The 26,039-nt window shown below is 36.9% G+C and overlaps 1 protein-coding gene across 1 annotated transcript in view; it reads right to left on the bottom strand.

Moving 5' to 3' along the window:
• Hdgfl3 (HDGF like 3) overlaps nucleotides 1-7,057 on the bottom strand; it is a 64,705-nt gene extending 57,648 nt beyond the window's left edge. Inside the window, exon 1 of the mRNA XM_026388121.2 lies at nucleotides 6,880-7,057. Within this exon, the coding sequence (XP_026243906.1) occupies nucleotides 6,880-6,963 (84 nt within the window). The 5' untranslated portion in view covers nucleotides 6,964-7,057. The remainder of the gene's footprint in view (nucleotides 1-6,879) is intronic.
• Between the last annotated feature and the right edge of the window lie 18,982 nt (nucleotides 7,058-26,039).

Here is a 26,039-nt window from a genome sequence, read left to right as displayed (position 1 = left end):
GAGAAAGATAGATAATACAATCTTCTACAATGAAATGTTCCCTGACTTAACACTGCTAGCACTTGTAGGTAATTACATATATATAAACAGTCTGGTAGGTAACATATACATACATATAGTCTTTCCATACACTGCCAAATACTTCCTCAGCCCTTTCATCTAATGTCACACCTGTTATGTTCTTGTGGCATTCTTGATAGTCATGGATTAAGATACTTATTAATTGTGTAACCTTGGGTGAATTTCTTAAGCTATGTCTTAGGGATAATATCCACCTCATGGTAGTGTTATATTTTTATTTTAACTTGTAATCAAGACTTGTTACAACATATGATATTCTCATATATGATACATATATTCAACCTAACTTGTAACTAAAGAAATTGTTTTTATATTTATTAAGTCGACAGATTTTTTTAAAAAAATTTGGATCATTTACCTTAATAAGTTTGTGAGAAAATGGTATTCTTTTGTTCTATTAGTAGATGTATAAGCTAGTCAAAACTTTTCTGGAAGGCAATTTAGCAATATAAATCCAAGGCTATAAAATGTGCATATACCCCTTGACTCATAAATATAATTTCCACATTTATTCTGAGGAAATTAATTGTAAGTTAGCAAAAAGAATGTTTCTGAGTCTTATTTTATAGTTAAAAACTGGAAATAACCTAAATATCCTAAAATAAGAGGGTTATAATTTATAATGGGACTATATCACGAATTACCAGATAACTATTACAAATGATGTTACAGAAACATTGGCTGCCATTAAAACTCATTTAAGATATAGTATTTAAATGGGGAAAAGGTTGTAGAATTGTACATATTACAAAAATGACGTACCTACGTATACAGATGGTTATTCATGTTTCTTATAACTAGGTGAAGAGAGTAATTTCTTCAAATTTTATTACTTGTGTAATAATTAACATTTGTAACATGAAAGTCAATCCATTCCCCTTTTCAAATATTTCAAACGATTCACAGTTATGAATCAGTTTTGTAGGTGCAAAGACCACTACTGACCTTTAAGGTTCCTCTTATTGTTAGTACTTCTACTTTATTTACAGTAAAGGACTAGATTTTGGCATTTAAAAAAAATTTTTAATTTTGTTGCAGACTGACATTTTTATATGATAAAAATGAATTACTAGATAAATTAAAAGCTTCAAAATTTTTAATTATTAGATTCACAAAGTTACTCATCAAATTGATTTTTAAAAATTTTAATACTTTCAACTTCTTTACCTATTTTGTCACTGACAGGTAACAGTCTGCACAGCATACTAATTTGAAACAATTTTCCAAAAGAATCAAATAATGTCTCATAGTGGAGATTGTGTGGAGACCTGACTTTGAAGAATTAATATTTTCCAAATCATGGGAAATAGTAGTTATTATGGCATTCCGAAGGGGATGTTGTGGGAATATACATAGATTCATCTGGTTAAAATGGGAGCACTGGAAAATGTGTATTGCTCCAATTTAAGTCAAAGAAATGAAACAATCTGTAGTTCCTTGGCAAAAATCAACACAGTCCCCGGGGAAAGGGCTGAGTGAGTGAGTCTATCCCACTTTACCTGAAGACTGACCTTCTTTGGAATCAGGCCAAAGTAATGAAAACTATAAACATCTTACTTTATGGTGAGATCACAAAGAATTTAAATTCCAAGTGACTCCCTGGAAATATGTGGCCTGCCCTCCAGAAATAAAGTCTCATATTCTAGTGTCTTATTGTCAAAGGCAAAGAACAAAAACAAAACCCTAAAAATGCATTTTTATTTTAACTAAGGGTATAAAATATTTATAATCATGTTTTAAAGCTACTGCAAATTTAATCTACTGGCAGAAAAATTAAAAACTGCAACTAATGTAAACGCTTAATAAAAGTTCAATGAGTTCAGCTCGTCAAGCTGTATAGAAGGGTAGAGCTATATTCCCAGCCTTAACTGAAGTTTCTAAAATAGTGAAAAGGGACAGGAAGATGCAATTTGGACAGAGGACTTGGAGTAAAAAAAAGCCCACTGAAAACTAAAAATGGTGAAATCTAACCTACAGAGAAGCTTACAGTATTAGATCTTTCTTTCCTCTAGTCTTGTGTTTTTAAAATTAAGGCATAACTTACACAGTATAGTACACAAATTTTAAATATGCTGCTTGATAAGTTTTTACAAAAGTACACACCCATACAACCACCATTCAGATCAAGATATAGTTCTAGTGCCTCCTGCCAGTCAGTAACTCCTCTCTATTCACTGATTACCATTGGTTAGTTTTGCTTGTTTTTGAATATCACATAAATAGAACCATATCAAATGTACTCTCTTGAATCTGACTTTTTTCACACAACCTTATATTTTGCAAGCATAAGTATTATATTCCTTTTTGCTGCAAAGAAGTATTCTATTGAATGAATATACTACCAATTTGTTTATTCATTCTCCTGATGGTGAACATGTGAATTGTTTCTGGTCTTCTATTATTATGGGTAAAGTTGCTATGTATGCATACTCTTGTACAAGTCTTTTGGTGGATGTAAACACTCATTTTGTCTTGGGTGTATACTAGAACAAACCATTAGGTCACAAAGTAGGTTATGTGTTAACTTCAGTAGATTAGGCCAGATTTTTAAAGTGATTATACCAATTTCCTAGTAGTAATGTCTGAGAGTTCTCATATAAAGTATTTATTGTTTTTTTAAGAGACAAGGTTTCACTATGTTGCCAGGCTGGCCTTGAACTCTTGGGCTTAAGTGATCCTCTGTTTTAGCCTCCCGAGTAGCTGAGACAACAGGTGTGTGCCCAGTGATGACCATCTATCTAAATCACATCTCACAAGAAGCAGGCAAAAAACATTCCAAAAATTAAGACTTTTAAGAATATGGATGTAATCTATTACTGTTAGTGATATTTTTGCCAATAAAAAATTTAAAACACATGGGGCTGGGGTTGTGGTTCAGGGTTCAATCCTCAGCACCACATATAAATAAGTAAATAAAATAAAGATCCATGAACAACTAATAAAAATATTTAAAAAAAAAATTTAAAACCTGTAATATTACTTATACATTGCTTTCAGTTTCTTTTTTTTGTCTACTTTATAATGTATGTAACAGTATTACAAAGCACAGGTACACACAATTTTAAAATAACTTTACATATCTTAGAAACACAAGCTCAGCTTTTTTTTTTTTTTTTTAACCAACTGGGTACACAATCAAGATTTCAGACACTCATGTTTTAGTCTAAGTATTTTAAACTAGCTAAACCTTAGACACAGGCAAACATCTAATTTTTAAATCTGTACATAATAAAGTATATTCCATAGAAATAGTCAACTTTTTATTTTAATGTTAAAATAACATACTTGAACAGTGGGGGAGGAAAAGGCAGGAGAACAAGAATTCACCAGGAAAGAGGCATGAGGGAACTTTCTTAAATACTGGCACTACTCTATACCAAGGTCACCAGAATGTACATCAGTCAAATTCACAGAATGGTACATTTAAGTATGTTTCATTTTACGTAAATTTTACCTCAGAAGAAAATGACCCATAAAAAATATTAACCTCTAGTTAATGACATGCATGTTGAAGTGTCCAGGAGTAAATTATAGAGATATGTGCATCTTACTTTAAAAGGTATTAAAACATAGACTAGTGCATGAATAGAGGGATGGGTATATGAATAGATGCTATAAAGTAAACAGAGTAAAAATTATAGCTGAGGAAGTAGCTCAGTCATAGAGTATTTGCCTAGTATGCCCAAGGCTCTGGGTTCAATCTTCAGCATCACGCACACAAAAATAAATAAATAAATAATAATGGTTCACAGTTATATGGTTATTTAAAAAAAAAAACACCTTAATTACAGAATCTAAATGATAGATATATGGGGACTTACTGTATAATTTTTCAACTTTTCTGAATGCTTACAATTTTCATAATAAAATGTGGGGAAAATAATATTTTAAAAATAGTGTAAATAATACAAAAGTAAGTTAGAAATTCAAAAAGGAAAAAAAGAAACATTCCAGCACTATTACTTGGTGCTTTTTGACAATGGTCTTCTCTTAACCCATGGTTTCAAGACCTCCTGTGGATGCCTGAAATTGTGGATAGTATCAATCCTAAATATACTGTTTTTTTTCCCTGTACAAATGTAACTATGATTAAAGTCTAATTCATAAATTAGGCACAATAAGAAATTAACAACAATAATAAAATAGAACAACTATAACAGTACACTGCAATAAGTTATTTCAATGTGATCTCTCAAAATACTTTATGATACAGTACTGTATTCTTACACTGTGGAAAGTGAAACCACAGATAAGGGTGGGGGGACTACTTTACTATTTGTATGGTGAGAATTATTCTCATTTTAGACTAGTAAACTGAAACTCAGAAATGATTACAGAATATTTGTGCCCAGGGTCACAAAAGTGTAAAGACTGAATTAAATTTGCCTAAATTCTGAATCCTCTTGACCTATGTGCCTCACAAGGGGCTGCCCGGAACCAAACATCTTCCTTACAGCAAGGAAGTTGCTTTTTCATTCCTGCATGGACCAGATCTGTTAGAAAGCTCATCCCTACAGCATGAACTGAAATCTGTCTCCCCATGCTTTTCCTTCCAGGTTTGATTCCTAGGGGCCATAGAGAATCTGATTCCAACACGACTGACCACATCAAGTGAGAGTATTTGAAATTTGAAAACACAGAATTTCTTTCCAGTTAGTATTTTATAGACTCATTTACAAAGATAAAACTAAGTGTAAAATGGGGATGATGCCTCACAGTATTGAGATGAAAATAAGATGAGAACATTATGAAGCATCCTTTCTTTGAAATTTTTAACATGCCACTCATTATAAAATATTTTTTAAAAGTCTTAGGTTCTTGAGATGGTCATGGCAAATGTGAATAAACAGATTTTTTTTCCCTTTGTATCTATTTTATTTTATCTAAGAATTGGATGGAACCAGATCTGGTGGTGCATGACTAATCCCAGTGACTCTGAGGATCAAAAGTTCGAAGCCAATCTCAGCAACTTAGCAAGGCCCTAAGTAACTTAACTTGACCCTGTCTCAAAATAAGAAATACAACACTCCAAAACCTGATGGATTTTGGTTCCCCACTTTGCCTTTTGGGAATCTTATGTACTATCAGATATACAGTTAGGAGCACTTCCTATAGCTCTTTTCTGTTTCATAAATTACCACAGGTGGCCAACCTGTGCAAGCAGCATGTTAATGAAAAATTTAGTCTATTTTCTTTTTGACCCTCAGAAGATATTTTTTTTCAAAGATAAGATGAAAGAAAACCATTGAACTACAAGGAATGGCCAACTGATGATGACAATCATTAGTTCACTTTTGAATACGTACATTCATATAACATCCTAAAGCTGTATATTTCTTCTTTGACAGATTTATTCAGGGATTTCCTAAAGTACTCCTAAAGCCACAAATCTTGCTCCTTCTAGCAATATAGTACTAAACAATATTTTTAAATCCAAATAGCGCTACATTGAAAACTTTGCCTTATTTAAGAACCCACAGTTCAAACATGGATAAGTTATATCCAGAGCCTAAAGGAACCTGAATACGATTGTTTTATCCTCCTGATTTCCAGGGTTGTTGGAAGGAATCCTAGAGATGATCACTTTATACTTGCTGAAATGGATATGCAGACATTGAAATGATTAATACATAACAGAGCCTGAGCCAGATACTAGGTCCCCCAATTCCTGGCCCAGTGTTTTTTTCCATTTACAATCATGCCAAACCAAATGTTTAAAAAAAGTGGTTATGTCCAACTACTGCCTCAACTTCACTACATTTCAGTGTGGCCACCCATGATGTCACTTCCTTTTGTGAATGGGTGTATTTTCCCCCCGCTTGGTCTTGTTATCTTTACTTAACTACAAAACAACATTCTAGTGCTCACACTCTAGAATTAGGTCGTTTTTTCCTTCTTCCTCAAGAATACCAATACAGTCTCCAAAATGTCTTGCTTCTCCTTCTCACTGTATTTCTTATTTCAAGTATTCAGTTGCCAACTCTCACAAAATTGTTGTCCTTCTTCCTCAAAGGGCCTAATTAAAAAATGTTTAATTCTATGTAATACATGCAGATGCTTTCTAGAGAAAGCCCAGCGACAACCTTGTTACACAGGAAGACAGCTATTGTGGATTATAGCGGAGGCCAAAAATAAGATTTGGGATCCGACCTAAAACAAATATGGAGGTGAAATGGCACAAGGAGCCACCAGTCAGTGAAAGACTGCAAGCTCTCCTCTATTTGATGTCAGTTCAAGAGAACGGTAGGTTCCAGGGAGGCACGCATCCCGGGACAATGCCAGGGCAGGCGGGCACCAGAATCGCGCTCAGGGGAAACTCAACAAGTCTGGAAGGCGCAGGATGCACCGAGATGCATGAACGCCTGCCAAGAGGCCCTGCTAGCCTCTGGATGACCACTACCCCTTTCCAGGATTCGCTGCCGCGCTTGCTGGCTGGTGGACGGCCACTTGCTCTACGTTTCCCTGCCCGCCCGACGTCAGCCCGGACCCCGGCGTTGCCAACAGCACTTGCGGAGGCCACCGCCTCTCCGGGCCCTCTCCCCAGTCCCTCGGCTTTCCGGGAGGGCTGCCGCGCCGGGCCTGGGGACCGGACCCGCCTTCGAAGCGGGCGGAGGGATGGCGGCAGGCGGGCGCGGCCGGGAGTCCTCGCCTCGGTCTCGTCTTCCTCGAGCAGCGCCGCCTGCCTTTGCTGCCGCCGCGGCCGGCCCTGACCAGCAGCTCAGGCTGAGAGATGGAAGGGGCGGGCGCGCCATCATGAAGGGAAAATGGTGGGCGGCGGGCCGCGGTCACAGTACTTACCCGCGCCGGCCAATGCGGGTAGCCCTTCATCTTGGCAAAGACTAGGTCGCCTGCTTTGTACTCGCGAGGCCGCGGACGCGCCATCCCGGACGCTCCCCTCCCGGGTCGTCCTTGGTCGCCGCGAAGATGCCAGGAGGCCGCCCCCGCGGGCCGAGGGCTGCGCCGCGCTCCCGCGGGCCTCGAGCCGGGCGGGCGGCCGCGCCGACGAGGGGAAGCGCGAGGCGGCGGCCGAGGCGAGTGGGCGGGGGGCTCAGCGGGCCCGCAAATCACCGCCCGGCAGCGGGGGAGGGGAGCCCCGGCCGCTTGGTGCTCGCCCGCCGCCGCCGCGCGCTGCTCACAGGCGCCGCGCCGCTATCCTCATGCCGCCGCCGGCCTGCCTCCCGGCTCCCCGGCGCCGCGCGAGCGCCGGGCCTCGCGCCGCCTCCGAATTCTTCCTCGGGCAGCGACCGCAAACACGATCTTATTATTGTTCTCGCGCGCGCTCAGCATCCCCCCCGCCCGCTCCGCTCCCTCCCGCCCGCGCCACCGGTTAATTCCTAGGTGCACGGCCGGCTTCTGCGGAGAAACCGAGCGCGCCGGCCCGGTGCTCGGCGGGCGCGCGGGCGGTGGGCGCGTCCTCCCAGCACGAAGCCGTGCTGGCGGGCGGGAGCACTACTCCACGGACGCCCGCCGCCAGCTCTCTTTTGTTCTCGGCCCTGAGCGGCCTGCAGCAGCCCAGCCAATCGCCACCCTCCGCCCCCTCCCCGCTGTTCCGCGGCTCGGGGCGCCAGCGCCCCGCCTCCGCCCCCGCCCGCCTTGGGCTGCTCAGCCCGACTGGCCACCTCCACGGGGCTCGCTGAAGACGGGGACAAAGGCGCTCCAGGCGGTTTGAGCACCCAGTCTGGGCTTCAAGCTGTAGGAAAGGGAGCACCGGTTGCGAGTTGGCGACCTTGTAAGGTTCTGGCTGCGGGTCTGCTCTTAACAATGCAGTATGGGCCACTTGGGTCAAGCTGTTTCCCAAGCCTTGGGAGGTTTTCTCCTTCACCAAATGGGCATAGTCGGGTTTCGAACTTGGACCTTCAGGAGTCAAAGTCCATATGGTTATGCTTCCCTGTGTGGGTTTCATAGGCCAGCAGTTTCTGTGAAAAGGACTTAAGAGAGATCACTAGTTTTCAACACTGTCAACATTTTGGACAATGTTTTGTTTTGGTTTTCTTTCTTTTTCTTTTTTTAACTGGCATCTGGTTCTGGTAATTTCTGTATGCAGTTAATTAGGTCTAGAACAGCATGTGCCTTACCGTTATTTTACTGTGAACACCATAACTGACTGCCTTCAAAGTCATTTTGGGAGCAAGACTCTTCATTAACACTTCTCTTTGTAAGAAGTCAATAAAATAATTCAAGGAAATTTTTTGAGTCTGCTCAGTGAATGAATTCTGCTTCTTTCATCATCCCAAAGCCCGCTTTCTTTAAGAGGTCGCCTGGTACTGCTCCTGAGTGCAGCTGACTTTTTGTGGCCTTCACTTTGTCACAAGGACAATTCTGGTTTGTAAACTACCCTCTTCTAGGCTTTCTTGCCGGTGCTCTCTCTTACAGAAGATAAATTTTCCCCCAGCATTCATCTCCCTCCCTTGCCCTGTAGAATTGTGTTTTACCCTTGCTTTTGGTGCTGGGCTTCCAATAATGAGCTTTAAAGTTTTAGACAACCTGTGGATTGTTTATTTTGTTAACTGTGGTTGGGCAGTACTTTAATGCATGTCCTTACTATTTTCTCTTTAAGATTTGCCCTTTTTAGGCAGTTACCCTTCTCTGCCTGTCCCACAGCTTCACTTTTTCCTTTCTTCTCACTGTGGAAGATTGTTCTTGGTCCTTTTGCCTCCTATGATGGTCTGCTAATGTGTCTTTCACTTCTAGAACCTGCCTTGTGTAGCTGTTGTGTCACAACCTCCATATGAACTGGTAGGGTGGTTCCTATATTTTATATCAAAGCCAAACCCCTCTGACCAGCTGCCAAAGTCCTAGCTGTCCAATCCAAGTGGTCAGATCAAGGAACTGAAAGGGAAAAGATGGTTAGTTTGGAAGCTGTGGTGGTTGGAACCCTGGAGTGGCATGATAATAGTTTAGGTTTAGACAAATCACTCTGGTGGACAGTGTGGAGATGGATTTGAGGGTGAGAGAATAGAGGCAGGATCCCAGTTGAGGGCCTTCATCAGGAGAGAGAAGTCAAGGATTGAGACTGTTTGCTGACTCATTGGGTGGTAGGTGGATAGGAAGAATACCGAGTCAATTATAACTCCCTGATTTTTGGCTTAAGCAACAGGATTATTAGTTTTGATATTCACCAAGGCGAGGAAATCCACGAAGAATGGATATGTTTGGAGAACTTGACTGTATTTTGGATGTGTTGAGATTTCCATGGGACACCCAGGAAGATATTTAGTGAGTTGCTGAACATGCAGCTTAGAGAAAGGGGTCAAGGCAGAAGGTAGAGATTTGAGTGATGTCAATATACAAGTGGTGATTGAAACCATGACAGAGGATGCTCAGGAGACTGTAGAATAAGTCCAAAAGTAACTCCAACATTTTAGTATTAGGCAGGAGAAGGGAATGTTATCTGAGCCAGGGAGTTAAAGAATTTCTAGAAGGAAGGAAATATCTAATCTAGATAGATGCCACAGGGAGGTCAAGTAACACACTACAAAGATGAATCCATTGAATATAGTGATTGAGAAGTCATTGGTGACCTTACCAGGAACTGTTTAACTAAACAGTAGTGGAAAGAAACCAAAGACTTGGTGACTTGAGATGTGAGAGGCAAAAATGTGGAGGCAAGAAGTATAGACAGCTCATTCCCAACAGTGCAGAAAGAGTAGTAAGAAAGCATGAAGTGGGAATTGTTCTGTGGTGATTGGTTTTTGAAGTTAGGAGAAATTTGAGTTTTTAATGAGGAGAAGGAGCCTGTAGAGTGGTTGAAGAAAGAGGCTAAAAATGGGGTAATTGTCAGAGTTTGGTTATTTTAGGAAGGTAGAAATTTCTCCCAGGTTTTGCTTTGGATTCATGTTTTCAATTGAGTCTTGTCTGACTGCTCAGCACATATCATTTGCCTGACTCTCATGCCCTAAATTTGCCTGACTCTCATGCCCTAACCAAGTCAGACTTTACACAATCACTTGAGATCCCCTCATGGGTACCCTTTGGCTGATTATCAGGAATCTTCTAATGTGCCTGGCTAAAAGCCCATCTATCTCTGCAGCCAGGTTGGATGCAGACCACCTTGTCAACACATTGCTGCTGAGGATGAAGCATTGTCCTGTGGCTTTCACTGTGGATAGAGCTTTCAGACTGGTTTCTGTGCTTTCTGCAAAAGACTGATGCTGTGGCTATTCCAGAACAATACTCTATTCAAATATTTAGCAGATAATGTGTATGTGTAACCCCTTAGAGATATTATTAGGATTGTTAAAAAAGCCTGATATGTTTTAGTTTAGTCAGTGTGGCCCCAGGAACTGGTCTATTTGCTGGTATCAAAATAGAAAAAGTTAATTATATTCCTGAAATTTAGATGAAAATCCATTCACAAATGGAAATAATATCAACTACCTTTGATCACTTGATCCTTGTGAGCTAATACTTCTCCCTGATTTTGGCTCCTTGATCTTTTTTTTTTTTTTTTTGCCATCCTCTTCTTGCTCATACATATCCACATATATTGCTGATCTGCTCCTATTTTCACCTTCTCTTTTCATATCTTGACTTAATGACTTAATAGTTCCTTCAAATCCTGCCCCCAAATTCACCCATTCTGTGATGTTTCAATTGCCAAAAATCTATTCCTTTGCCCGGAATTATGTATGTAATGATACATATAGAGCCCTTAGAAGAGCACTCATCAAATATGTCAGTATTGTGTGGGCTGGGGTCATGGCTCAGCAGTAGAATGCATGCGAGGCCCTGGGTTTGATCCTCAACACCACATATAAATAAATAAAATAAAGGTATTGTGTCCAACTACAACTAAAAAAATAAATATATTTTTTAAAATGTCAGGATTGTTATCTTTGTTGTAAACATGGTGAGATATAAAGAATTGTGGAAAGGGAGTCAGGTAAAGCTGATGTTGACCAAGCACATGCACACAGCATGTTATAAGAGAGCTACCTAGACTTTGCATCAGAATCCATTTCTATTACTTTCGCCACTTGCTGCTATGGCGAGGGAGTGGGGCACATGCAGAGAGACAGTTCCTGGAAAAAGAAATACTGGAGAGAGAAAGTGAAAAGGGAGAGACCCAGATGGCTCCCAACTCTTTCAATCCCTTTAGTTGAGATGCCAGACAAATGAATGAAGCCATGTTGGATTCTTTAATTCTAGTTCAATTACCCTAGACAATGCCATATGGAGAAGAGGCAATCTATTCCCACTGAACCTACCCAAATTACAGAATCTTGAACAAGGAAATAGTGGCAGTTATTTTAGGACACAAAATTTTGGGGTAGATGGTAATATAGCAAAAGGGAACAAAAACAGGATTTAATAGCAGATTAGATACAGCTAAAGAGAGCTAGTGACCTTAAAAATCAGAAGGAAAATAATTCCGACCCAGATAAGAGTGGGAGGGGAGCGGAGAATAGTATAGTCATATCAGCATTCTTTTCTTTTTTAAGTTTTCTTTTTTTTTAAAAGTTGTTGATGGACTTTCATTTTATTTATCTGTGGTGCCGAGAATCAAACCCAGTGCCTCACACATGCTAGGCAAGTGCTCTACCACTGAGCTACAGCTACAGCCCCAAATATCAGCATTCTTTTGGCTAGTATTTGTAGGGTTTTTTTTTTAACCTATGCAATATAATTTTTTAAAAAGTCTACTTATGGTACATTAGTCAGGTTTTCATTGTTGTGAACAAAATACCCAACAAGAACAATTTAGAGGAGGAAAAGTTTAATTTTGGGCTTGTGGTTTCAGAGGTTTGATCTATGGTCAGCTCACTCCATTGCTGTGGGCCCAGGATTAGGGAGATCATCATGATGGAAGAGCATGGGGAAGGAAAGCTATTCTACTCTTGGCAACCAGGAAGCAGAGAGAAAAAGCAAGGTGCTGGGACAAATATAAATCCCAGAGGCATGCTGTCAGTAACCAACTTCTAGCCACCCCCTATCTTTCTACAGTTATTAGCCAGTACAGTAATCCTTTCAAATTATTAAGCCATTAAAGGGACCAATTCATTGTTTGGGTTATGGCTCTCACAATCTAATCATTTCACTTCCTGTATTAACATTGGAGCTTTTGGGGGATACTGCATATCCAAACCATAAAATATGGAGTCCCAAATGATGAGAAAAAAAGAGAATAGGGTAGAAGCAGTTTTTGAAACAATGATGGCCAAGAATTTCCCAAACAGATGGAAGATGTTATTATGGATTAAATGTTTATGTCCTCCCTCCCCAAATGCATATGTTGAAACCTTAATCTTAAGTTTGATGGGGATTTGGAGATGGGAACTCTGGAGGACTATCCTCATGATGGGAGAAATGCAGGAGAACTTACTTCCTCTTTTTTTTTTCCACCATATGAGATACAGTGAAAAGATGGCATCTGCAAACCAGGAAGAGGACACTCACCAGACTCTGGATTTGCTGGTGCATAGGTTTTGAACTTTTCAGCCTCCAGAACGGTGAAAATAAATATTTAAACCTCTTAGTCTATGGTATTTTTTGTTACAGTAGCCAGAATTAACAGACAGATATCAAACCATAGATTAAAAAGTATTTTGAATACCACACAAGATAAATACAAAGAAAATCACACTTAAGAACATTATGGTAAAATTAATGAAACCATAAACAAAGGAAACATGAAAAGAAGTAAAAAATCAGTAAGAGGGCTGGGGATGTGGCTCAAGCGGTAGCGCGCTCGCCTGGCATGCGTGCGGCCCGGGTTCGATCCTCAGCACCACATACCAACAAAGATGTTGTGTCCGCCGAGAACTAAAAAATAAATATTAAAAATTCTTTCTCTCTATCTCTCTCTCTCCTCTCTCACTCTCTCTTTAAAAAAAAAAATCAGTAAGAATATAGATGACTCAAAACACATCATTTTCAAACAAACAAAAAGGAGAGCTGATTTATCATCAGGAAGAAAAATACTATCAACCTAAAATTCTAAATCAAATAAACTATCTTTCAAATAAAGGAGAAATAAAGTCAAATTTTAGACAAATAAAAATATGTAGGCAAAAATAGAAATAAAGTCAAATTGTAGACAAACTTATGAACAGCTAACTTTCACTAAATGAAATACTAAATAGAGCTTGTCAGGCAAAAATAAAATGATCCAAATGGAAAGAAAGATGCAGGAAGAAAAGAAGAACAATTGAAAGAATATTAAAAAATTTTTTTTAGTTGTAGTTAGACACTATATCTTTTATTTATTTAGTTTTATGGGGTGCTGAGGGTCAAACCCAGTGCCTCATACATGCTAGGTGAGCGCTCTATCACTGAGCCCAGCCCCAGCCCTGAAAAAATAAATATTTGAGTAAATCTAAATAAAAGTAAAAATTGACAGTATAAAATAGGGTAGTGACCACTTAATTGGGTTATATATGGTGATTTAGAAATTCACAAAAGGCACACACTGTATAAATGTATTGAAATATCACATGGTATAATATGTGCAATTTTTATGTACCAGTTTTAAAAAATCACAAAAAGATTTGGGGTAAATAAAGTAAAAAAGTCTAAATTCTTAGGATAATACAGAAGTGACAAAAGTGCTAACAGTACATTTTAATAAGGACATTAGTTGTGAATTCTAGGATGTCAATTTAGGTCAAATTAATGGGTGATAACAAAATAGTAAAATAATACATAATCTAAAATGGCAAGAAAAGATAAAGAACATATAATAAGACCATATTAAAATAAAAGGAACAAGTACTCCAATTACAATTAAAATATTGCTGACTGAATAAAAAAGACAACTTTATACTGCTTAAAAGAGATATTGTGTATATATACATATAAGCCAGTATATATGTATATATGTAAAATATATATATATATATATATATATAAAGTTAAAAGTAAAATGATAGAAAAAAGAAAAATTTGCAAGTAAAAATAGAAAATGGCTCTGCTGATATAGACAAAAGGCACAAAGCATTACTATAAATCAGTGACTTTAAGCTGGAAGTGATTTTTGCCCCTTACCCAGTGGACATTTGATAAGGTCTAGGGGTATTTTGTCACAACTGAAGGTGAAGATACCACTCCATCTAGTGGGTAGAGGACAAGGATGCTGCAGAATTTTCTACAATGCACAGGACAGTACCTCCCACTCAACAAAAAATTATCCTGCCCAAAATGTCAATAGTACACTGATGAAAAATGCTGCTATAGATACATAAAAATAAAGCATCCATTCACAGGAAATAAATAAAATGCTTAATTTTTATATACCAATAACATAACCTCAAAATATATAAAGCAAAAATATTGACAAATCTAAAAATAAACAAAATAGACTAGATAAATTCACAATTATAGTGGAAGATTTCACTATAATTCCCTTAGGAAGTGATAGAATAAGTGAATAAAAAATCAGTAAGAATACAGATGACTCAAATAACACAAATTGTCTTATTGATCTATTTAGAGCTATACCAAACATTTATAGAGTATACATTATTTTCAAATATGGAACATTTAACAAAATTGACCAGTAAGGATATCTACTATCACTTCCAATCAGGCATCTTGACCTGTGAAATGAGGTGAAATAAGATTAAAAAAAAAGGATAGGATTGGAAAATAATAACTACACTGTTATTTGCTGATAACATAATTATGTATGTAATAAGTTTTTAAAAATCTATAGATAAAATATTAGAATTAACAAGAGAATTCTGCTGTAAGCTAAGTTGCAAGAGCTTCCAAAGGATTAAAATTTAACTTGCTCTATATTCTGACCACAGAGAAATCAAGCTAGAAATCAATACCAAAAAGAAAACTAAAGGGCTGGGATTGTGGCTCAGTGGCAGAGTGCTTGCCTCGAATGTATGAGGTTGGGTTTGATCTTTAGCACCACATAAAAATAAATAAATAAATAAAGGTATTGTGTCCATCTACAACTAAAAATATTTAAAAAAAGAAAATAAAAAATTTCCAAATATTTGGAAATTAATATTTTTATTTCTAATTTTAAAGGAAGAAATAACAATGGAAATTAAACTACATTTTGAACTGAATAACATTGGAAACACGATATATCTAGACTTGTGAGTTGAAGTTAAAGTTGTTCACATAGTCTTAAATGCATATATTATAAGGTAAGAGCATAAAAAGCAATGATCTATGCATCTGTCTTAAGATTTAGAAAAAGAATGGAAAATCAAATCCCAAAAAGAGAAGGAAGGACATAAACAAAGAACAGAAATTAATAAATTATACAAATAGACACTATGGAGTATTACTCTGCATTAAAAAATGACAAAATTATAGAATTTGGAGGGAAATGGATGGCATTAGAGCAGATTATGCTAAGTGAAGCTAGTCAATCTTTAAAAAACAAATACCAAATGACTCCTTTGATATAAGGGGTGTAAACAAGGACAGGGTAGGGACGAAGAGCTTGAGAAGAATATTTACAGTAAACAGGGATGAGAGGTGGGAGGGAAAGGGAGTGAGAAGGGAAATTGCATGGAAATGGAAGGCGATCCTCAGGGTTATACAAAATGTCATATAAGAGGTAAGGAGGGGTAAGTCAAGAGAATACAAATGGAAGACATGATTTACAGTAGAAGGGGTAGAGAGAGAAAAGGGGAGGGGAGGGGAGGGGAGGGGAGGGGGGATAGTAGACAATAGGACAGACAGCAGAATACATCAGACACTAGAAAGGCAATATGTCAATCAATGGAAGGGTAACTGATGTGATACAGCAATTTGTATACGGGGTAAAAGCGGGAGTTCATAATCCACTTGAATCAAACCGTGTAATATGATGTATTAAGAACTATGTAATGTTATGAACGACCAATAAAAAAAAAAAGAAAAAAAAAACATAAAGCAACTATCATACTTAATGATGAAAAAAAAATAAATTATACAAATATACTATAGGATTAACAAAGTCAAAGTTGTTTAAAAAAAGACTAATAAAAATGGATAAGCCTCTTTCAAATCTGACCAAAAGAAATATAGAAAGCACAAATAAAAATACAAGGGATGAAAAAGTGGACATCTTTTCAAAAGCTACAGATATTTAAAATAATGAAATGAACATTGTGGACAACTTTATGCCAATACATCTGAAAATCTAGATGAAATGGAAAATATCCCAGAAAAACACATCTTACTAAAATTTACACAAGAAGGAAGGGAAGTCTAACATATATAATATAATATATGTTATATAATATAAATATAACATAACCCTATGTCAATAGAGAAATACATTTTACCTATAATTAAAAATCTTTCACCAAAGAAAATTTTATCCCAGATGGCTTCACTGGTGAGTAGTACCAAACATCTTTAAGAAGAAATAGTGCCGATATCATAAATTCAGAGAAGAGAAAAAGAGGGAACAGTTCCCCCACTTGTTTTCTAAAGGAGCACAATAAATATTAATGCCAAAGACCTGAAACATTCAACACAAGAAAGCTATACCAGTTTCTCTCATAACATAGATGAAGAAAATCTCAACCAAAATATCAGTGGTATATATATGATATATATAATAGTATACCACAACAAATTTGAATATAATCAAGAATGCAGGTTAACATTTGAAAGGCAATATATCATTACATCAATAGATGAAACGGGAAAATCACATGATCTTCTCAAAAAATGGAGGGAAAGTGTTTGATTAAATTTAGCATACATCTAAACAACCCCAGAAAAAAAAACCCTATATAAAACATCATACTTTTTTTTTTTTGTACTGGGATTTGAACTCAGGGATGCTTAACCAAGAAACCACATCCCCAGTTCTTTTTATTTTTTATTTTTCGACAGAGCCTCACTAAGTAGCTAAGGCTGGCTTCAAACTTACATCCTTCTGTCTCAGTTTCCTGAGTTGCTGGGATTATAGGCATGGACCACCGTGCTCCACCTAAAACATCATACTTAATGGTGAAATATTGAGAAATTTCCCTAGAATTGTAAATAAGACAAGGATGTCTATTTTTAATTCTATTCAAGACTGTACTAGCATTCTTAGCCTATGAAATAAGTTAAGAAAAAAGTATAGAATTGGAAAATAATAAATACATTGTTATTTGCTGATAACATGATTATGTATGCAGCAATTTTTTAAAAATCTATAGATAAACTATTAGAATTAACAAGTTAATTCTGTAAGGTTATAAGTAAAAATGTCAATATAAGAAAAATCAATTCTATTCCTATATAACAGCAACAAACAATTAGTAAATGAAAATTTAGCATTGTTAACATTTTGCAATATTATTAATAATATCCAGGAATAAGTCTAATGGAAGATTGTAAGGACTTTACACAGGAAAATATAAGGTATTATTTAGAGAAATTAAAGATGACCTAAATATAGGGAGAGCTGTACCATTTACATAGCTTGGAAGATTCAATATTGTAAATGTGTTATCCTTCCCAAAACTGATCTATGGACTCCAATTAGACCACATTAAAATTCCAGTGTCTTTTGGGGGGGGGGTGTGGAAATTAATAAGCTGATTCTAAAACTTACATGAAATGTAAAGGACCAAGAACAGATAGGATAATATTAATAGGACGAGGATTGTGGCTCAGGGGTAGAGCGCTCCTCTTGCACATGCAAGATCATGGGTTCCATCCTCAGCACCACATAAAAATAAATGAATAAAATAAATGTATTGTGTCCAACTACAACTAAAAAAATAAATTAAAAAAGATAATATTATAGAAAAACAAAACTGGAGAATTACCTTTATCAGGTATCAATATTTATAGATGGTACAATGATTAAGACAGAATGTTTTAACATGAAGATAAATGAATAAGCAATGAGAAAAAATTGCAAGAGCAATTTTGAAGAGCAATCACAGATATATGAATATTTGACTTCTGACAAAGTTGGCACTTTGGGAAAAGTACCATTTTAAAAATAAATGTCTTTGGGTCAATAAGGTATCCATATGTTCCCTGTCAAATCTTGATGTTTTTTTTTTTTTTTTTTGTGTGTGTGTTACCTTTAATTGAACCCAGGAGTGCTTAACCACTGAGCCACATCCCTAGCCCTTTTACATTTTTTAGTTAGAGACTATATCTCACTAAGTTGCTGAGGCTGGCTATGAATTCATGATCCTCCTGCCTCAACTTCCTAAATCATTGGGATTACAGGCCTGTGTCTCCACGTCCAGTGTCAAATCTTGAATTTTATATCATAATATATGCAAAAGTCAATTTCAGTTAGATTGTGTTTTTATTTTTTTAAGTATTTTTTAGGTATAGATGGACACAATATCTTTATTTTGTTTATTTATTTTAGAGAGGAGAGAGAGAGAGAGAGAGAGAGAGAGAGAGAGAGAGAGAGAGAGAGAGAATTTTTAATATTTATTTTTTAGTTTTCGGCGGACACAACATCTTTGTTTGTATGTGGTGCTGAGGATCGAACCCAGGCCGCACACATGCCAGGCGAGCTCGCTAACGCTTGAGCCACATCCCCAGCCCCAATATCTTTATTTTTAATTGTTTATTTTTATGTGGTGTTGAGGATTGAACCTAGGGCCTCACATGTGCAAGGCAAGAGCTCTACCACTGAGCTACAACTCCAGCTCCTAGATTATGATTTTAAATGTGAAAAGCAGAACAAATAAGTGAGCTTGAGGAAGGCAAACTTTTTAAAATAGGATATTTCCCTCCCCATTGAAATAAAAACCCACTAACCATAAAGGAAAGGACGGATAAAGTACATTAAAATTTACAAATTTAGATAGAAAGTAAAAAGACAAATCACAAAGTATGAGAAAATATCTTAAGATATATAAACAACAAGGGCTTATATGCAGACTATACAAAGAATTCCTACAGATCATTAAGAAAAAAGCATTAACCCCAAAGAAAGATGTATAAAGAATTTGAACAGGTACTTTACAAAAGATATTAAACATAAGGCAAGGAAACAACTGGAAAGGTTCTGAGATCATTATTGTTAGAATCATAATAAAGTACTACTATACTTTTCTAGAATGGCTAAAATTAAAAGCACTAATAATACAAAGAATTGGTAAGGATGGGAAGCTACTGAAACTTTCAAATGTCGCTGGCAGAAAAATAAATCGGTACAGAAGGAACCTCTTATCCTCAGAGCACACAGTCCAAAACCTCCAATGAATATCTGAAATTGCAGATAACACCAAATGCTACATATACTGTTTTTTTACTATATATACATATCAGTGATAAAAGTTTAATTTGTAAATTAGGTAAGTGAGGGATTAACAACAATAATTAATAATAGAATATTTGTAAAATATACTTAATAAAAGTTGTTTAAAACTCATGAATTATTTATTTCAGGAATCTCCAATTTCATATTTTCAGACCACAGTTGACCATAGGAAACTAAAACTTCAGAAAGTAAAATCACAGATAAGAAACGACTACTGCAAAATCAAATCCAGAGGGCAGGGGATGTGGCTCAAGCGGTAGCGAGCTCACCTGGCATGCGTGCGGCCCGGGTTCCATCCTCTGCACCACATACAAACAAAGATGTTGTGTCCGCCGAAAACTAAAAAATAAATATTAAAAATTCTCTCTCTCTCTCTCTCTCTCTCTCTCTCTCTCTCTCTCTCTCTCTCTCTCTCTCTCTCTCTCTCTCTCTCTCTCTCTCTCTCTCTCTCTCTCTTTAAAAAAAATCAGATCCAGAGCAATTTGTCAGTATTTACTAAAACTGAAGACATTATTCACTAGAGTTGAAAATAAGGTGATTTGTTTATTAGGTTAACAAATGTGAACACGTGAAACAAAAGTCACGCACAACAGTTTTATTAGAAGAATTATTCATTTTTTTCTATTATTATCACCATTTTATTTTTTATTTTTAAATTTTTTTATTATTGGTTGTTCAAAACATTACAAAGCTCTTGACATATCATATTTCATACATTTGATTCAAGTGGGTTATGAACTCCCATTTTTACCCCATATACAGATTGCAGTATCACATCGGTTACACATCCATGTTTTTACATATTGCCATACTAGTGATTGTTGTATTCTGCTACCTTTTCTATCCTCTACTATCCCCCCTCCCCTCCCCTCCCCTCCCCTCCCCTCCCATCTTCTCTCTCTACCCCATCTACTGTAATTCATTTCTCTCCCTTGTTTTGTTTTTTTTCCCTTTCCCCTCACATCCTCTTATATGTAATTTTGTATAACAATGAGGGTCTCCTTCCATTTCCATGCAATTTCCCTTCTCTCTCCCTTTCCCTCCCACCTCTCGTCCCTGTTTAATGTTAATCTTTTTCTCATGCTCTTCCTCTCTGCTCTGTTCTTAGTTGCTCTCCTTATATCAAAGAAGACATTTGGTATTTGTTTTTTAGGGATTGGCTAGCTTCACTTAGCATAATCTGCTCTAATGCCATCCATTTCCCTGCAAATGCCATGATTTTGTCATTTTTTAGTGCTGAGTATTACTCCATTGTGTATAAATGCCACATTTTTTAATCCATTCATCTATTGAAGGGCATCTAGGTTGGTTCCACAGTCTGGCTATTGTGAATTGTGCTGCTATGAACATCGATGTAGCAGTATCCCTATAGTATGCTCTTTTAAGGTCTTCAGGGAATAGTCGGAGAAGGGCAATAGCTGGGTCAAATGGTGGTTCCATTCCCAGCTTTCCCAGGAATCTCCATACCGCTTTCTAAATTGGCTGCACCAATTTGCAGTCCAACCAGCAATGTACAAGTGTACCCTTTTCCCCACATCCTCACCAGCACTTATTGTTGTTTGACTTCATAATGGCTGCCAATCTTACTGGAGTGAGATGGTATCTTAGGGTGGTTTTGATTTGCATTTCTCTGACTGCTAGAGATGGTGAGCATTTTTTCATGTACTTGTTGATTGATTGTATGTCCTCCTCTGAGAAGTGTCTGTTCAGGTCCTTGGCCCATTTGTTGATTGGGTTATTTGTTTTCTTATTGTTTAATTTTGTGAGTTCTTTGTTTACTCTGGATATTAGGGCTCTATCTGAAGTGTGAGGAGTAAAGATTTGTTCCCAGGATGTAGGCTCCCTATTTACCTCTCTTATTGTTTCTCTTGCTGAGAAAAAACTTTTTAGTTTGAGTAAGTCCCATTTGTTGATTCTTGTTTTTAACTCTTGTGCTATGGGTGTCCTATTAAGGAATTTGGAGCCCTACCCCACAATATGTAGATCGGAGCCAACTTTTTCTTCTATCAGATGCAGAGTCTCTGATTTGATATCAAGCTCCTTGATCCATTTTGAGTTAACTTTTGTGCATGGTGAGAGAAAGGGATTCAGTTTCATTTTGTTGCAAATGGATTTCCAGTTTTCCCAGCACCATTTGTTGAAGATGCTATCCTTCCTCCATTGCATGCTTTTAGCCCCTTTATCAAATATAAGATAGTTGTAATTTTGTGGATTGGTCTCTGTGTCCTCTATTCTGTACCATTGGTCCACCCACCTGTTTTGGTACCAGTACCATGCTGTTTTTGTTACTATTGTTCTGTAGTACAGTTTAAAATCTGGTATGGTTATACTTCCTGATTCACACTTCCTGCTTAGAAATGCTTTTGCTATTCTGGGTCTTTTATTTTTCCATAGGAATTTCATGATTGCTTTATCTATTTCTACAAGAAATTCCATTGGGATTTTGATTGGCATTGCATTGAACCTATAGAGAACTTTTGGTAATATCACCATTTTGATGATGTTAGTTCTGCCTATCCATGAACAGGGTATATTTTTTCCATCTTCTAAGATCTTCTTCTATTTCTCTCTTTAGGTTTCTGTAGTTTTCATTGTATAAATCTTTCACCTCTTTTGTTAGGTTGATTCCCAAGTATTTTATTTTTTTTGAGGATATTGTGAATGGGGTGGTTTTCCTCATTTCCATTTCAGAAGATTTGTCGCTGATATACAGGAATGCCTTTGATTTATGCATGTTAATTTTATATCCTGCCACTTTGCTGAATTCATTTATTAGCTCTAGTAGTTTCTTTGTAGACCCTTTTGGGTCTTCTAAGTATAAGATCATATCTTCCGCAAATAGTGATAATTTAAGTTCTTCTTTTCCTATCTTAATGCCTTTAATTTCTTTTGTCTGCCTAATTGCTCTGGCTAGTATTTCGAGAACTATATTGAATAGAAGTGGTGAGAGAGGGCATCCCTGTCTTGTTCCAGATTTTAGAGGGAATGCCTTCAGTTTTTCTCCATTTAGAATGATGCTAGCCTGAGGCTTAGCATAGATAGCTTTTACAATGTTGAGGTAAGTTCCTGTTATCCCTAGTTTTTCTAGTGTTTTGAACATAAAGGGGTGTTGTACTTTGTCGAATGCTTTTTCTGCGTCTATTGAGATGATCATATGGTTCTTATCTTTAAGTCTGTTGATGTGATGAATAACGTTTATTGATTTCCGTATATAGAACCAGCTTTGCATCCCAGGGATGAATCCTACTTGATCATGGTGTACAATTTTTTTATATGCTTTTGTATCTGATTCGCCAGAATTTTATTGAGGATTTTTGCATCTAGGTTCATTAGAGATGTTGGTCTGTAGTTTTCTTTCTTTGAAGTGTCTTTGTCTGGTTTCGGGATCAGGGTGATGTTGGCCTCATAGAATGAATTTGGACGAGCTCCTTCTTTTTCTATTTCCTGAAATAACTTGAAAAATATTGGTATTAACTCTACTTTAAAGGTTTTGTAAAACTCCGCTGTATACCCATTTGGTCCCGGGCTTTTCTTGGTTGGAAGTCTTTTGATGGCTTCTTCTATTTCCTCCTTTGTTATTGGTCTGTTTAAATTGTGTGTAATAGTCAAGATCTGAAAACAATCCAGGTGTCCATTGACACTAGAATGGGTAAATTGTGAGATAATACATGAATTATTATTATAAATATAATGCTAAGCAAAGGAAACCAGGCACATTAAAGAATAAATCCTGTGTGATTCTGTTTACACCAAGTTCAATAGAAGTCAAAATAGTGGTTACTTTCAGAGAGGAAGATGAAATTGGAAAGGGTACGGGGGACTTTCAGGTGATAATAATGTTCTTTCTGGGGTTGGGGTTATACAGGTATATGCATTTTATGGTAATTCAACAAGATGTACATAAGATTTTCCACTTCTTTATAATTGCTCTCGAATAAAGTTCATTTCCAACTGAAAATATTGGATTTTGGATGTGACTTAAAAATTCTGAAGGGAGCCAGGAACAGTGTTACATGCCTGTAATTTCAGTGACTCTGGTGGGTGAGGCAGGAAGTTTGCAAGTTCAAGGCCAGGTTCAGCAATTCAGCAAGGACCTAAGGAATTTAGAGACCCTGTCTAAATTAAAAAAAAAAATTAAAAAGGATGGGGATGTGGCTCAATGGTTAAGCACCCCTGGGTTAAATCTCTGGTACCAAAAAAAAAACTTAAGTGAATGACAGTTAAGTACATCGATGTTTAATGTTTCTTTTCTTAAACAATTTCCTAAAGGATAAAGGGGATTTATAGATTTCAAAGTGACTTCAAAAATGGCAGATATTTCTTAGAAGACATTCAGAATCTTATCCAGGTCATTAAAAGTACTTAACAATAACATTTGAACTTCTCAAAAATTTCATTCACATGTATGTCTAGCCTCTATCATAAAACCTGACTCTGTTTTAAGTGAGAGGAGGCAAATAATTTTTTAGCAATTGTGCCAGATCCAAACTTCCTAGAACACCATGTAGAGAATGAATTCTGAAATGGAATCCAGAATAAGTGGGAAAATTGTTATTAATTAGCAGTGTCCCTGGGTACCAAAGGAAAATGGCAGCACATGCAATAAACACTAGCCATGTGGGGCTTACAGATTTTACAACCTTGGGATTTTGGCTGATGATGCAGAACCCTGAATGAAGAGCATCGTTTGCTCAGGAACACACCATAGAAACAAATGAATTTTAAGCTAGTAATGAGTATATGGCAGAAAAGTCAATGAATCAATTTATATAATTACTGTGGAGGAAATGAGGTTTGATGGGAAAAATAATAATAAAGGATGTTGGCAGTAAGTCAAAGTGAAATGCAAACAGAATTAGAAACTATATCTGTAACTTCAAATGCCTACATATTAACCCTTCCCAAACAAATTGTTCCATGGAAAACTGTTCTTTAGGGTATTCATAGGCACACCTAACCCTGATTAGGTTAAGCATATTAACTGCATATCATATAAAAATATTTAAAAGTGATAAATCAGCTTAAAACTTTGATGAACATACCTTCAAAATGATAAAATTAAAAAATGTGTAAGCAGAGTCTTCATTTGAGTGAAAGATGGTAGAAATCAAAGATGATGAATTTAATTGTTATTGTGCATGCCTGGCTGTTCTATTGATCAGGGATGTTTGGCTGAGTAATAAAATAAGGGTGCTCATGGTTAATCAATCATTTTATATTTCCTCAACATTTCCCTGCCTTCATGCCAGCAAAATCAAGATTCACATAACATGCATTTTATGGCAATGGTGTAACATTGATATAGCTAATGTTTATTTTATTTATATTTGACAGCAGGATGCATTACAATTCTTATTACACATATAGAGCACAATTTTCATATCTCTGGTGGTATACAAAGTATATTCATGCCAATTCATGTCTTCATCCCTGTACTTTGGATAATGACGATCATCACATTCTACCATAATTTATACCCCCATGTCCCCTCCCTTCTCCTCCAACTCCTCTGCCCTATTTAGAGTTTGTCTATCCTCCCATGCTCCCTCTCCCTATCCCAATATGAATCAGCCTCCTTATATCAAAGAAAACATTTGACATTTGGTTTTTTGGGATTGGCTAACTTCACTTAGCATTATCTTCTCTAATTCCGTCCATTTACCTGCAAATGCCATGATTTTATTCTCTTTTATTGATGAGTAAATTTCATTGTGTATATATACCACATTTTTTTTCATCCATTCATATATTGAAGGGCATCTTGGTTGGCTCCACAGTTTAGCTATTGTGGATTGTGCTGCTATAAACATTGAAGTGGCTGTGTCCCTGTAGTATGCTGTTTTTAAGTCCTTTGGGTATAAACCAGGGAGTGGGATAGCTGGGCCAAATGGTGGCTCCATTCCCAGTTTTCCAAGGAATCTCCATACTGTTTCCAGATTGGCTGTACCAATTTGCAGTTCCACTAGCAGTGTATGAGTGTACCTTTTTCCCCACATCCTTGCCAACACTTATTGTTGTTTGTCTTCATAATAGCTGCCATTCTGACTGGAGTGAGATAAAAATCTTAGAGTGTTTTTTTATTTGCATTTCTCTGATTGCTAGTGATGATGAACATTTTTTCATATATTTTTTGATTGATTGGATTTCATCTTCAGAGAAGTGTCTGTTCAGGTCCGTGGCCCATTTATTCATTGGTTTATTTATTTTTTCAGTGCTTAGCTTTTTGAGTTCTTTATATACCCTAGAGATTAGTGCTCTATCTGATGTGTGAGGGGTATAGATTTGCTCCCAAGATGTAGGCTCTCTATTCATCTCACAGATTTTTTATTTTTATTTTTATTTTTTTTTGTAGAAGAAACTTTTTAGTTTAAGTCCATACCATTTATTGATTCTTGATTTTAATTCTTGTGTCACAGGAATCTTATTAAGGAAGTTGGGGCCTAATCCCACATGATGCAGATTAGGGCCTACTTTTTCATCTATTAGACACAGGGTCTCTGGTTTTATTCCTAAGTCCTTGATCTATTTTGAGTTGAGCTTTGTGCATGATGAGAAATGTGGGTTTAATTTCATTTTGTTGCATATGGATTTCCAGTTTTCCTAGCACAATTTGTTGATGAGGCTATCTTTTTTCCAGTGCATGTTTTTGGCACCTTTGTCTAATATAAGATAATTGTAATTTTGTGGGTTAGTCTCTGTGTCCTCTATTCTGTACCATTGGCCTACCAATCTGTTCTGGTGCCAATACCATGCTGTTTTTGTTACTGTTGCTCTG

Source organism: Urocitellus parryii, chromosome 6 (assembly GCF_045843805.1).
Source record: "Urocitellus parryii isolate mUroPar1 chromosome 6, mUroPar1.hap1, whole genome shotgun sequence".
In the NCBI taxonomy this organism is placed as follows: domain Eukaryota; kingdom Metazoa; phylum Chordata; class Mammalia; order Rodentia; family Sciuridae; genus Urocitellus; species Urocitellus parryii.
The sequence above is the reverse complement of the archived record's forward strand: the minus strand, read 5'-3'. Positions and strand labels throughout refer to the sequence as shown.